Source organism: Uloborus diversus, chromosome 9 (assembly GCF_026930045.1).
Source record: "Uloborus diversus isolate 005 chromosome 9, Udiv.v.3.1, whole genome shotgun sequence".
NCBI lineage: Eukaryota > Metazoa > Arthropoda > Arachnida > Araneae > Uloboridae > Uloborus > Uloborus diversus.
Genome location: NC_072739.1, coordinates 86,877,616 through 86,893,104, shown reverse-complemented (window position 1 = coordinate 86,893,104; position 15,489 = coordinate 86,877,616). Strand labels below are relative to the sequence as shown.

At 32.6% G+C, this 15,489-nt stretch overlaps 1 protein-coding gene across 1 annotated transcript in view; it reads left to right on the top strand.

Moving 5' to 3' along the window:
- The first annotated feature begins 548 nt into the window (after positions 1-548).
- LOC129229565 (nephrin-like) overlaps positions 549-15,489 on the top strand; it is a 228,269-nt gene continuing 213,328 nt past the window's right edge. Inside the window, exon 1 of the mRNA XM_054863892.1 lies at positions 549-717. Within this exon, the coding sequence (XP_054719867.1) occupies positions 630-717 (88 nt within the window). The 5' untranslated portion in view covers positions 549-629. The remainder of the gene's footprint in view (positions 718-15,489) is intronic.

The window sequence follows — 15,489 nt, the reverse complement described above, 5'->3', positions numbered from 1 at the left end:
CCCATGGCTGAAAACCCTGCAAAAAAATACTTAAAGGAAAAAAAAAGTTTAAAGATCAAAACAGAAAAGAAAGAAAGAATAAATAAAAATAAATAAATAAATAAATAAAATAAACAAATAAAATAAAATAAACAAATAAAATAAATAAATTAATTAATTAATATAAAAAGTAAACAAACCCAATAATACTAATAATCAGCGAAATTATTCTTAAGCTCCTAAACTAATATTTAGATCCTGCTTAACTTCCCCATGCGTTTTAATTTCTAACGTCACTGACTTATTATATTACGCCAACATAATAGCCATTGAAACCACACAATGTCCGCATTTTCTCATAACAGGAGTCATTTCATCAAGCTAAGAAAAAAGTAAGTGAAAAAAAAGTCAGAATTGTTCCTTTACTTTTTGGACAGTTCGTGGCGCCCCCACTAACGCTCGGACCGAGCACAAAGAATCGATACAGAGATTCCAACGGGAGGCAGCAAGCATCCCGATGCCCCTTTCAGTTGTTCCGTTTGCACTACGGCGTGGCAGTCGGTGCCGAAACGGTATTCCTCCGAACGTAACACGTGCTTCTTTGTTGTGAAGTTTGATTTTTTTTAAATTAATTTGTGGAGCGCGATACAATGAAGGCGTTTTGTGAAATTTGTGACTCTTTGGGATGGGTTTTCCTTGTGATATTATACTGTGCTTCTGACAAAGGATTTGTGACAGGTAAGGTTTTAGAAAGCTTGGATTAGTATTTTGTTGAGAATTATTGTTGGTACTGAGCAAGTTGCAGTGAATAATTTGTTAAGGTGGAGCAAAAAAGAGCAATTTAATGATACCATTATTTATTTATATTTGCGTTTTGTGTCTTGAAATATTGCGAGCAAACAAAAAACAGTCGAGGCCATATGTGTTGAAAGTTTGGTTTTAGGGTTGGGTTGTATGGTTTTAATGTTAGACCTCTTTCTAGATACTGTAAATGACGGATTAAAGGACACAAATAAATATCCTTTTAAATCCTGGGGTCTAAAAAACAGCTTGTTGTTTAAAAAATAATAATAATAATTTATTTGATAAAAAAGACATTTAAAGTACTAAAATGAAAATAAAAAGTAAATGTTTTTAACATGCAAATCGATTTACAATTAATTGTTTAAATTGTTTTAAATTTTAAATCTTATGGAGGTATTTGATTTTAAAGTAAATTCTTTGCTGTAAAAATTAATGAATCATTTTTTCTTTAATGAGAACAAATGTAATTAATAACAGGATGCGCAAAACTGTAAGGTTTCCAAAAATTTAAGAGATACTTGTTGCAAAATAAAAGTGCTTAGTTGCGTAACATGAATAAAAAATGATTGTTTTAAAATAGTTTTCTTACTTTTACTCTTGCATTTTCTCACTTAGTTATTCAAATATTCGATTGGTCTCTTGATCGTCGTCAATTCTTGATCTAATACATACTTGCGCCTTTGTTGAGGCTTATGTTTTAATCTCATTCATTGAAAATATTTCTTTTTTTTAATTTGATGTAATTTAATAGAATAAATACTTGTTTTAAAGAAGATAAAATCCAAATATCAAGGCAGCTGTAAAATAAAGGAGGGAAAACGCATTTTCATTTAAAGCATTTCTTTGCTCGAAACGTCTCAGAATTTTGTTTGTTTTTTACCGGATGTTCTTCTCTTTGCCTCCCACGGGCTTTTTCTATCATTTATTTCTTTTTAAAGTAGTACTGCAAAAGGTTTCTTCATGCCTTTTTTTCTGTAAATAAAGGTAAATAAAATAATGCTTAAATAACTAGAAATTAACACTATATAGTACACATTTTTATATGTTTCACATGAAAAGTTTGAAATTCTTTTTTTTCACAAGGTAAGGTTTTTTTTATATATAAAAGATAGTTGTAAATATGCAACATATTATTTTTGTCCCAATGTGTTGCATATTTACACCTATGAAACACTATAAATTTATGAATGATTTACCATTTTATGAGAAAGAACAGTTTTGGGGAAGTTTTTTCTCTATAGTATTTAAAAAAACTAAACGTTGAGAAACTAAGAAAATAGAAGGATTTGAAATGTCTTAATTTTTAGAACAACTTTAATTTTTTATGTGTGGATTTATACTTTTAAATAGAATTTCGTACACAGTTTTTTTAACCTTTGAAAGTTAAACATTAATAAATTTTAAAAAATGTTTAAAATAAATACAGACCTGTTTCAAATTTGATCAAGAACGCATTAGTCAAAGAAATGAAAATCGGATTGAATTATTCGAATATGAATTTTTTACTCGGGTTTACTAACATTATACAACGAATAGTTTGGGATAAAATATTGTTTTTGACTTTGATATTTTATCAATTTTGTGATTTTCTTCTTTTTTTCACCTCCGCCCCCCCCCTATTTAAATTTCACCTTAATAAATAGTTTTTCATGTGTTTTTTCGTGGATATAAAACATAATTACAAAAACGTTTTTGTCAATGTGCTCAAAATAATTTCACTTTATTTATTTACTTTTGTGAATGAACACTCAAATAATAGGTTATGTTAAGTTTAAAAAATAGGAGTAGTACCTACATTCGAGCCTTATTCGAATATCGGTTAAAACAACATTCCGCTTAATGTAATACATTTTCAATGTACCAAACCGTATTAATTTATTACTTTGATCCCGGATAATGGAATATTCTGCTTATTTGAATACTAGTGCCCCGTCCCGACCTTGTTCGGGTTAAAAAGCGATCGATCTTTAAAAAATATCATGCAGATACTTTTGATTTAAGATTTAATAGTAAGCAACATTTTTTATTCCGTTTTTATGAGGTTAGAAACAAATTGATTTACCTCATTTCCTGATCAAGAGAGACCAACACATAATTCCCTTTGAGCAATATAATCTTTCCGTATGTACGTTCGTTAGAACTTTTCATTGGGAGTTGTAATCACTTAAAATGGAAAAGAAAATATGCAAGGACCATAAGGTTGCAAGGAATATGAGCCAACTGATCTACTGCAGGTTATGTAAGAATTACACTCTGAGTCAAAATCATATTACTCCTTAGCGATTTTAATTGGGGTTGAACTCCATTGCATAGGTTAGGCAAATTAAAATAGCGCAATAAAATTATTTGGATATTGCCTTTAATTTTAGAAGAATGAAGATAAGTCCCGGGGAGTTGAGGTAATTAAGGAATTTTTTTAGATGATGCACAGCGATAGTGGCAAAAACTACAGCGCTCTCGCATTTCCAATGTTATTTTTTTTTGGAAGTCTTTGTTTCATGGTAAACATTGAAGATCAAATCATTCAGAGATAATTTCAAACCTCATCTATTTTGATAAGACACCCTTTTCCAGGTATTTTTATTTACTTGTCATAAAATACTGTACTATTGCTTACCACCATCTCCTAAACGGGCTCTTATAGTCGTTCTTAAGATACAGACATTGTAGAGGGGACGACTTTAATCAGATGTGAAGTATATATATCTGCACGTGTTCTTCTAGGATACCACACGAAGATAATGGTGTAAGTCACCGTCTAATACGAAGGTGACATCTCTCATAATTTTGTTTGTAAATTTGTGACCTTTTAGGGTTCAATCTGCGCCTTCTATAGTCGAACAGTGATCCATCGAACATTCGTCCTACATTATGAGATTCCCTCATGAAGAAACTCTCCCAGCTGCTCGTTTTTTCTTCTAGAACAAACAGAGCTTATTGAAGGAGATTTTCATTGTAATTAAATGTGGAATGGTCAGTTTTCCCACCAAAGTAAAGTCCTGGCAGATCCATGAAAAACCATCGCAAAAGCTTACTGATCGAGCTTTGGTTAGCGATAAATTAATGTATTTTCCATTTCCACCTGGAACCGATTAACATTAATTTGCGTTTCTGATTTTTTTTTAAAAAATGTTTTCGATGATTCCAATAGGCGGTGGCAAACAAAAGTCACCTATTGAGTTTCCGCTTCATTGATAAATTAGGCTTTGGTTTATATCGTTTAACATTAAACGACAATCATAATATTTCTGCGGCCGCTCTCCTTGCAATCTGCTGTCTTAGAGATATTTTTCAAATGTTTGCTACTAAGCAAGATAATCTAAAAAAGGACACAAAGTTTAAATAGCTTATCAACAATTCTCAATGGTTAGGAGCGGAGTCAGACAGTTACATGCATCAAGTACAGTGAAATTCCAAGGTTTTTGAGCAATATACATGCTGCTTGATAAGTTAGCAGGACCTTTAAATGTTAAAAGTTTATGGAAATATGTTAGAGCAGTAAAATTTTTTTTACTTGTCAATTACTTCCTGAAAGGATGCTTGTGACTTATATTGTTTAACTATATCGTTTTAAATGCTTAAATGCGGTCATCATGAAGAATATTTCTCCATATAATTTTTATAGAAGCACCGTTTATACGTTGTTGAAGGGACTGTATGGAAAAAGCGTACAAATGAAAAAAACATATAATAGGTATAGGTTAATGCGTATTAGACTCTGCAGGGATCAATTTAAAAAACGTATAATTGATGTTGTTGTCGTGTCCAAAGAAGTGCAGAGTGCGAAAGGTTTAAATGGCTCCAAAAGTCTTAAAAACAAGATCCGCTAATTCTGGAGCCCGATGACTGTAAAGGATTTCATGTGGTGGTGCTCCAAGTTGGAGGAGGGAGCGAATAATGGCCTGGCAATTAAAGACATGGTCCGGGGTTATTTGTGAATAGGGACAGTGCTTGCAGATGGGATGGGATTTAATATTATTTGGTAGAATCTTCATGCCCTTGAAATGTAGAGTACGTAGCCTAGCTATTGTAGAAGAGAGGTTTCTTGGGCAGTGGAGGTGAGGGATTGTTGCCTTGCTGAAAAGCTGATTATAGATCCTTCGCCTGGCTACAGCATTAACGTCTTTGAAGGTGGCTGTTAGTGGTTGGTCTTGGTCACGTGCCTCCTTTGCAAGGGCATCTGCACACTCATTTCCCTCGATTCCGACATGAGCTGGGATCCACTGGAGAATGCAGGTTGTCTTGAGTGAGTGGAGAAAAAAATTAATTTCTTGTGTCAGTCTTGTCATACCTTTACGTATGGCTTCAAGTGCTGATTTTGAGTCGGAAAATATCACGATTTCTTCTATTAGGTCTTCAGGAGTAGGGGAAGAAAGACAATGAGCAAAAGCCTCTTTAATAGCAACAAGTTCGCTAGTAAAGTTTGAGGCGATTTGGCCAATGGGTATTTTAAGCTTGACATTATTTCCTGAGGGATAAATGATGGAGATTCCTGCGCCACCTCTATTACAGTCAATGTCAGAGGAACCATCTGTGTAGATTAATACACTGTTTTCTTTTGCAAGTGAGAAAACAGTAAACGAAAACAGAAAACGTATAAAAGAGAAACGTATAAACGGTGCTTCATTTCCTCTTCTTTTCAATTTCTTTCCTTTTGAATGTTTTTTGTTCGTTATTGTTTGAACTCATAACTTTGAATGTACGGTAATAATGTGCAATAACTCTGAGTTGATAATTGTACTTAAGTGAATTCATTTGCAGATGTTTCTCATTTCGATTTTAGTATGAATAGAAACCTTAACGATTAGCCCGAAATGCATGCAAAATTACAAAGTTAAAAATAGCAAATTTAGAAGTTTAAACATTCTTTGACACTAAATGGTTTCCAATTCCAAGGCTAAACCGTATCCTCTGCGGCCTCAAACACATGCAAAGGTTTTAGCTGTTCTTATGCTGACACTATGCTTTTTTTCTCGTTCACATGTTTCCATCCCTTTGCACTTAGCTCATAAAGAGCCTTTAACCGCTCTTTCGGTGCCAATGCGGGACAAAAGGCGGTTGTTTTAACGTGTATAAGAATAAATCAGTACGAAACATGAAAAGGAAGCGAAGACAAACTATTGGTTTAAAATATTAGTATAAATACATTTATGTATAATTTATAGCCTATGTCACTCAGTGAGAACACACCTTTCATGTAGTGAAAACGTTTTTCAAATAGGTGCAATGGTTCTGGAGATTTACATATAAACATACAAAATCCGCTCTCTCTCTTTATAATATTAGTATAGATTGTTTGTGGGCAAATTGGCTGTTCGATTAGCGGGCTTGACTGTTTTTCTCTTTTGTATGAGGCAGATAAACCATTGTAATGGAGGATTGATGCTCTACTTTTTAGTATCCGCTACCCAGTTTTCCATTATAATTTTAATATATCTCCTTCTTCGCCCACCTCATAACAAAGCATAAACAATAATGTATTTTGAGTGTTTTGATGTTAAAATTACATTACGAGATTAACTTAAAATTGGCACTTAAGCTGTAGAAATGGTTTTTCGCTCAAAATAATACAAAACAATAGTTCTCAATAGTTCATAGTTTTTTTTTTTGCTTAATTTTTGCATTAACTACCTGAATACAGTTCCCATTGCTATTAGTGAATGATACATAGTGCATTTTTTTTTTTGCTTCGTTTTTGGATTAACTACAGAATATACATCCACCAGAGTCGAGTGAAGAATGCAATTACACAAATCTAGCAATGTACACAAATGTACAAGTATTGCAAGTATAAGTTATAAAAAAATTATAATCTTATGTTTCATGGCTATAACTTTACGTTGTACCGTATTGGGTATTTATTTTAGATCAAATTTACTACTTTCATGCAAAAATCGGCTTAAATTCTCTCCGTTAAGGGACCTTTGAAATTTTTCGCCGTGAAATTATATAGCTTTAATAAATTATGATTGCTTTAATAACTATATTGCTTTAATATAAAACATTCACACTAAGAAATAACGATAAGATGGGTGTGCAGCTTTAGTTAGTATTTATAAGGTAATTATCAAAATAAGAAATGTACTGATACAATCCTTTTCTTAAGCATTTTATGCCAGTATTAGAATGTGCTTTTCATTTCGTTACGTTAGAATAGAATTTGTGTTGCTTTTGTTTCAGTGAATCAATCAATTTTTCAGCATCATTTTTTCCGTTATGCTACTGCCATACTTTTCTGGATATCGCCCCCCCCCCCCCTTCCCTCCCCAGTGGACAAACGCCATTTAAAGCTGCTTATTTAAAATTCTTATGTTACCGCTTCTATAAATTTGCTTCATATACAAGAAAAGTGATAGTATGGCACTTTCTTATGAAGAGAAAAACAAATTTCTGATTATAGCCATATGAGGCAGTGAGAAGCAAAGGGATGTAAGTGGACATTTTCGGAAATGGAAGTTTTGAGTAAAACGTGTTTAAAGAAAAGGTCTTAGGTAGACTTTCATTGAATAGTGTTTCTAAATCATGCTATATTACAGCACCTAACAGGGCTAATAATACAATCTCTTGCTCCAAGATAGAGGAGAGGTCCACCTACCATTTGCACTGGTTATCTCCAAATTTTTAATGTTGCCACTTACAACCCTTTGCTTCTCACTGTCTCATATGTGGAAATTTAAGAACATTTATGTTTTTTTAAAAGATTAGAATAAGAAAAACTCGTATCGGGACGAAATTGCAATATTTTGCACTATATCTCTCAGTACGCAAACTTGTGAAGTATTTTGATCTATCCCTCTTAAGACGGAAAAATAATTGCTTTACTATTCAATTCTTCAACATACCTCTTGGGTCGCTTAAAATAAGAAGCACATAATTTCTGGAAAAAAAAAAGATAAGATAAAAAAGATAATTTTAGCAGCTAGCTGTTATTTTTGTTGTAAAAGTATAATAATTAACAAAACTTTTAGTGTTTTGTTTTGTTATTTTTTATAACTTTCTCTTTCTGTTGCGTTCGACAGAAGAAGCTACATGGACTAATTGGTAGCAATGTGTTCACTGACAGTCTACGACTTAACTAAATTTATGGGTTTAAACTTACAGTAATATAAAAAATGCTTCGATCCAGAGTAAGCAAATGGTTGCCAAAATGGCTAGGGCATCTACGTAAAAAAAAAAAAAAGTACTTTACAAACTTACAGCTTAAGGTTTTTCACCCCGTAACTTAAGTCGGAACGTTCGCTACCAGCAGACAAGTAGAACATGTATCACAATATTTAAGTAATCTCGAAATTTTACAGATTCTGTTGTTTTGATTTCGACTGTCGCCCTCCCCCCACGAACATTATTCAGAATTAATTTTTTAATTGTTGTAATTTATTCCTCGAAGCATTGGGCTTATGCACAGGTTTATTTATTTTTTATGGCTCACAGTTCATTTGTTCGACCGATTCTCTTGTCTTTTGGCGAGCATTTTCGTGCAAAAGTTAGTTCAATTACCCTTCATCATAATCAGTTGACTGTCTGGAACGAGGTGCGTTTTAGAGGTGTAAATTTCCATTTGTAAACTTGACGTACCAATCCGGATCATCTCTTTCAGCTATGGCGCCCTCTTCGTATACGGCACAAATCTCGTAAGCCTTTGGCAGCTGGATTAAATGTTAAACGATGGTGTGGAAAATGCGTCTTTTGTCGATGTGATCAAAAAACCATCAATTAGTTTTTAAAAAAAGCAATAAAATTTTGTTACAATAACACAAAACCTTATACAGTAAACTATCAATTATCCGCGGATTAGGGTGGACGGTAACGGCGGATAATCTAAAACCGTGGATTATTCAAATAATAGATAAAAAACGGTACTTAGTGTATACAATAGCTAAAAAATATTAATAGCACTCACACATGATGCATTTACATTTTTATTAAAAACATAGCTACATTGCATCCACAAACATTGATTATAAGAAATGAATGTTAAATCTAAAAGCGAACAATAGCACAATCATAAGTTTAAAAAAATGTTAAAAGACCCGCTGATATTCCGAGCCATGGATAATCCGATCGCCGATAATCATGAGTTTATTGTATTTTTAACGAACTGTGGGAATTTATTTATAAACCAAATAGTACCCAAGATATTTATCGCATCTCCGACTCCCATTTTACTCTTAGTAGTGTGCTTTGTCGTGTTCTTTAAAGTTCATTAATTTATTTATTAGAGCATTTTTAATAGGACCAAAAAAATTTGTAAATACAATTTTATATGCTCAAACGGAGCATTGATGGATCATTTTGCTAGGCAGAAAGGTTTTTTTTTTTTTTTTTTTTTTTCAGCGTTGCGTCGCAAACACTTCGGTTCATAAAAAGTTTCGTTTACTCTTGAGAACTGATATCATTACTTATGACATTTAAGCTTAATTCTAATACTCATATACTTACTTTTGTTTTATTACAACTTTGATGCAAAAGTTGTAACAAAGTTTTACATAGAGCATTTGTTGGGTTTAAAAGTTGAAAGTTGTACCTAGAGCATTTTAAACTTCTTTCAAAACTAATAGTAAAAGTGCAAATAACGGGAATTTAGCTCACAGTTAATGTTTGACAAAAACAAAAGGTGCAAAATGCGACAATGGGGTTGTTTCCTTCAGTCAAAAGTTCTACTTTTAGTGACTGAAATTGATAGAATAAGCAAAAAGTATAACATGGACCCAGAAAATACTTTCATTTTCCCAACAGTTATTTTTCAATTAATGTTTTAAAATGTCCGATTTTTCAAACAAGGCGTGGTCTTTATGACGTCATAAATGATGCATTTTGCCGCATTTGTCTGCCGCGATTCCACGTTATGATAATCAAGAAGCGAATAAAATATTACGCTCAACGCTTGCTATCAACCATGTCGTTGCCAGTACACGTGAGTAAAGAAGCGAATTAAATATTATACGTTCTGCGAATGGCAACTGTGAATGGCATTTCATCATTTGTGATGTCATCGGCAGAAGTATAAACAATAAAAGCGCGCCGATTAAAGTAATTTTTTAAAAATAGTAAACTTAGTCATATTATTTAAAAAATGGTCTGATCTCATGTTTTTAAGCACGCTCTTTCAAAAAAAAAAAAAAATACTTTTAAAATTTTGGAAACGACCCCATTCTGAAACCTCGCCAGTAGCGTCCAATACAAAATGAAAGTACTATGTGTTTGTCAATTCTTTCCTTCTATTGTCTTTTACTGAGGAAAATCAGAGTTCACATTAAGTAATTGATATAAAACAAATTGTTTTGATGTAAAAGAATAACTAAAAATGCTCCAAATAATGTAAAAAAGTAGCCTGATTTATGTTGTAGGACGACTTGCTAACAACCTCCGATATTCTTTACTAGCTCTTTGTTTTCATATCAATATTTCGTAACTAATATAAAATATTTACAGAACTCAAAAGCAATGTAAATATTCGCAAATATCAACAACAATGGCATACACATCTTTCAAAGTTACTAACAAATTTTTTTTCAACGCAAAAGGAATAAGCTTATAGATGGAAATACATTCGTAAAAAACTTTTACTGAGAAAGATATGTTTTTGAAATTCTCACTGGTACTCATGAATTTGTATGGTTTTTTTTTTTTTTTTTTTTTTTTGTTCTTTGACGCATCACATAATATATTATTTTTATTATTGATACCATTTTAATATTTCAACACTAGAGCTATCTTGTTCTGACTACCGGATTGTATTCTGAAACTGTAAAATTGTTTCGCATTTTATCTTGTAGATTCAATACTTTGGAGATTTGCATTAAGTTAAACTAGTCAAAGAACAAAAAATGCTGCTAGTCTGCTTCCATTTCCTAACGAATATACCGGGAAAAATAAAAAGATTAGTAACGAAATGTGTGTCTCAAACTGATAACAAATATATGATTACGGATTTTCAATCATTTAGTATCAGATGAGTATACTTAATACTAAAATGTTTAACACTAAATTCGAACTTTGTTTATAGAACATGCACTGTAAAAAAATATGAATCGTTCCTGGAAAACAATGGGTAGTTAATGTGGCTAATTTCTGCCAGTAACATATCTAGCAAACACAGCAACGTTTCCCGCTAAAAGTCTTTAACTTTGCTGATATTAACGTGGAACATTCTGAAGAATTCAGAAATTTTATTTTTTTAATTAATAATGTTAATTTCATAGCTTATTCATATTAACTAATGAAACTTAATTAAAAGCCTATAATATTCGGTCATTACCATACAATTATAAATCAAGTACCACAATATCTGCAAAAAAAAAAAATAATTCTTTTAAATTAAAATGTTGTTCATTTTCAAATTTCAGGAAATAAAAAATCCTAGTTTTTATTTCTTTCAGAAATGCAGAAATTTGAAAAGCTTTTAATCAGCATTTTATGACGTCGCATAGACTAGTGATGCCACCTCTGTATAAAATATTAACTTTATAATTAAATTTTTAATGAAAGCATTAAGTATACCTTTAAGGAAATACGTAGCTTTTAAACTGACTTCAGGAGAGTGCTAGACACGTTTTCAAAGAACAATACATTAAAGCACCCATTTGTAACTTAAAATGCGACTTGCTTGCAATTTCGTAATTCTATTGAACATTAGTTCCTAAAGACGCTTCTTTCATCAAACGCACTTAAATCTGCTCTAAAAGATTGCTTTTAAACATTAAACTACTTCGCAGCTTTAAATAAATCTCTTTAATGCTTGTTTCAGCCTGAAAACTCAAGCATTTGCCGATATTTTAATGATTTTTCTGCATGAGTGTTTTGTCCAGACTTTTTACATTTTTGCAGCTATCCACCAATTAGCACTAAACTAAAGCCAGTGTTCGATGTTGCGATTGTAAATAATCTTCTATCCGTCTTCGATTTAAAACCATAATTAAACATAAATCACGTATAGTAACCAACTCGAATTATTTCTTCAAGTCTGCTGAGAATGCTTAAATTCTCTATCGAGATTAAAGGTAACCTTTGTGTACTTTGATGGCAGAGAACTTTATTTGTATTGGGAGCCAGATCAGGTAATTCAACGGTACGTGGTAATCAATACCAGCCATGAGCAGAATAATCTACCCTATATTCAGGGATCTCTTTTATACACGAGGGGAACTTCTGGCGCTACAGTTCCTCTTTCAATTTACTCACGGAATGTAAATTTCGAGTATCTCGATAGATATTCAAATACGTTCTAATGTGTAGGAAAATGCAAATGCCGAACAAAGTGTTTTATTTACGTAGGTAGTTTCAAAAATGTTGAGCCTAAAGATTAGATTTCAAGTCTAAATAATTATACAAAAGCGTGAATTAATGAGGTATTATTTATTTCGTGGGAAGTAGCTAAACTGCGTGGCATCGGGAGTTTTAATTGTTGCCAGTGATTAAAAAGTGATGTGAGTGTAAAATAAATATTGAAGCTGTTTGAAATGATGAGTTTTTGTTCTGAAGTTTGTACAGAGGGTAGCCAAATTATTATACTCAAACAAACTTTTCTGTATTTTTGTTGATTTTTATTGATGTTACTTAGCTTTATTATTTGACAACATTTTACAGTTTATTTTAAAGTTTAAAGTTTATTCTTTCAACACTTTATTTTTTAAAAAATATTTTGAATGTGGTAGACATTAGTGTCAATGTCCCTTAAAACTTCAAGTTGCACGCTTCTTCTTGTGAGTGGGATTTTTGAAAAAAAATAACGACTTTACATACAATGCTAGGTAACTCAAGTAGCCGTATCATGCATTGAAAGTATGCCACGGCGCATCCAAGGCGCGATAGCAGCAACAGGAGTAACTAAATATTTAGTAATTACTTTTTTAAAAATGTTTTAGTATCGATCAGGAGGTATTTTACGCTTAATAAGTTAAATTCATATTTTTGAATGAACTTTAAAATGTGTTCAAATAATAAACTATGTAACAACAGCAAAAAAAAAAAAACATTTAAATACAGAAAAGTTTGTTTCAGTATAATAATTTGGCCACCCTCTGTAGTTGTGACACAATTATGAACAAATTAAAAGCATTGAAATGAAAGTACTTTTTGATAACTGTAATGTAGAGGAAGTGGTCCAAAAACGTGCCACCACTTTCATTTTCTACCTACTGATTTAACTGTTCACGCTAAAGGGGTAATTTTAGTGCCAATAACTCTTAAAATCATTCATAAAGGTGATCTTAGGGTTCAAAAACCATTACACAAGTTTTAAGTGCTTTAAAACTTCATGATTATGAAATAAGGCAAAATCACGTTTTTTATGAGGTGGTCCAAAAATGAGCCACTTGAGAAAAAATTATTTTATCTCTTATAAAATAAAAAAAAAGCATGAAATTTTAATTCAAAACTTTAATTAACTATCATCTTAAATATTTTTTATGAAAAATAAAATCATTTATTTCCTTTTTAGTTGCAGAAGTTACAAATGTAGTAAACCTTTTTTTCCCTTCCCATACACTCGTGTGTCTAGCCTTACAGCAAAGAATCTAAACTTCTCCTATAGTGTCATCTGAAAAAGAATCTGGTGCAAAATGTGCATACTACATTGCTATCATCAGATGTATCAAAAACAAGAACCATCAACTCGTCATCTTTGTTGTTGCCATCAGTAGGAAGATCAATGGGGTCTCCTTACGAGTCCGACTACTGTCGTTGGGATTTCCTCTTTGACTTGAAGATTTAGGATTTTTTCTCTTTTCCCGGGCAACTGATTCCACGCTCAAAATTTGTTGTCCAATGTACGCTCCACACTTTTTGCCAGTTCGTCTTTGTAAGGTGATCCAGTCATGATGCAAGTCTTTGCACTCTTGCAGCCACGATTGTTCTTTTTCTTTGCAATTGGGGGAATTGGAGATATTTCATACGGACTGACGTGTTCGAAAGTTGAAGTTTGACTACTTGGTAGTTGATTCGGGATGCTGAGCTGAATCAACCAAGCAGAAAGTACTCCACTGTTAATCGCAAGAAAGTAAATTCCCAATAAAATCCATCCGCCCAAAAAATCGCCTACACGGTTAGGAATATAGGATGTGTCCCACATCTTTTGCAGCAAAATATCACAAATTCATCACTAATGCACAGCTGCAACTTAATATCAGTTTTGCTAGTCAAACACAAGTAGAAATTCAGCTACTGAATTGGGTAAGAAATTTCGAATGCTAAATTTGAGATTATTTCCCTTTTTTCTAGTTCTGGAGTCCCCCCCCCCCACCGCACACACACAGTGTCTTACCGCGAGTAAATTTAAGTTGTTGTATTAAGTCAAAACTTTCAAGTATCGAAAACAGCGTGGTCAAAAAACGGGCTACCAATGGTGGCCAAAAAACGGGCTAGCCGTTTTTGTACCACCATCAGTAGCCCGTTTATAGACCATGCAGTACTTTAAGTTTATGATGTACTAAGCCATTACTAAAGAAACAAATATTTCAAAACAACTGCACTGAAAGAAAGCCCATATAATCTACTTTGTTTTCAGATCAAAACCCCTTACTTCACTGTATAAATTAGAACAATATAAATCAACTTGTACATGCTTCGAAAAGTTTCGAGTTCTTCAAAAACGAGTGTTTCTTACAAAACAGTTCCTGACAAAGCAGGTGTTTTAGCTACCAAGCTCATTTGCTCACTAAGTTTTTGCCTCTTTCTGTTGATTCATTCGGTACCATTTTTGCGACTGCGCAAAACTCTCTTTCCTCATTTTCAGCGGGTGGCCCATATTTAGACCATGGCGCGTATTTAGACCGCTTCCTCTATGTATGAAACTGAAACGAATTGACTCTTAACGAACCTCTTAAAGCTCAGAGTTTTATATATGTTTCTTAAGAATAAATCAATGAACATTTAGAAACCATCAAATTAAGGTGATAATCCATGAAATACACCGCCAGCTCAGTCATTTCCAGCTGAGGACTGCAGTTTCGTCCTTATTAGCACTCATCAGCCCGGCATAGGAAAGTGACTGAGCTGGAGATGGAAAAACCTCTTAAGGAAGCCAAGAGTGCCAAACAAACTGGTATCTAATATAGAAATAGCACAGACCAGACGAGTGACCGAAGCAATGGTTCAGTTCAACTCGAAGATTGAAGGCAAGGCATGGTATCATTTATGCCGGGCTGATGCGTGCTAATGAGCACGAAACTGCAGTCCTTGGCTGGAAATGACTGAGCTGGCGGTGTATTTCATGTATTTTTGCTTTAGCCCTGGCTAATGGGCGGTAATTTACTGTGATAATCTTTTGACTAAATAGAAATAACACTAAAACATGTGTCATTTTTTCTTTTTTCTTTCTCACTTTCGAAAATAGTACTTATTGTTTTTTTACAATTTATATCATCACCATAATGTGTTAGTTATATAGTTTCGCAAGAAAAAATACGAAAATCGAACTTTTTAAATATTGAATTAAAAAAAATATATATGGATGTGTTCAGTTAAAATGGAATATCATTAAAAGAGTTCTCCTTTCTTTTCAGAAGTTCTCCCTTTTGTGTCTTTTAGTGATTGTTTACAGTGTAGCATCTTAAGTTACCTTCACAAAAATGTTGCTTCTTCTCTATTTTTTCAATAGATTTCAATGTATTTCATAAGCAATTTCTTAATTTAAGCATCATAAACTAAGCAATTAAAGGTTTTTTTTTTCATTTTCTAAACTAATAATATCCTTCACATTTCGTAATT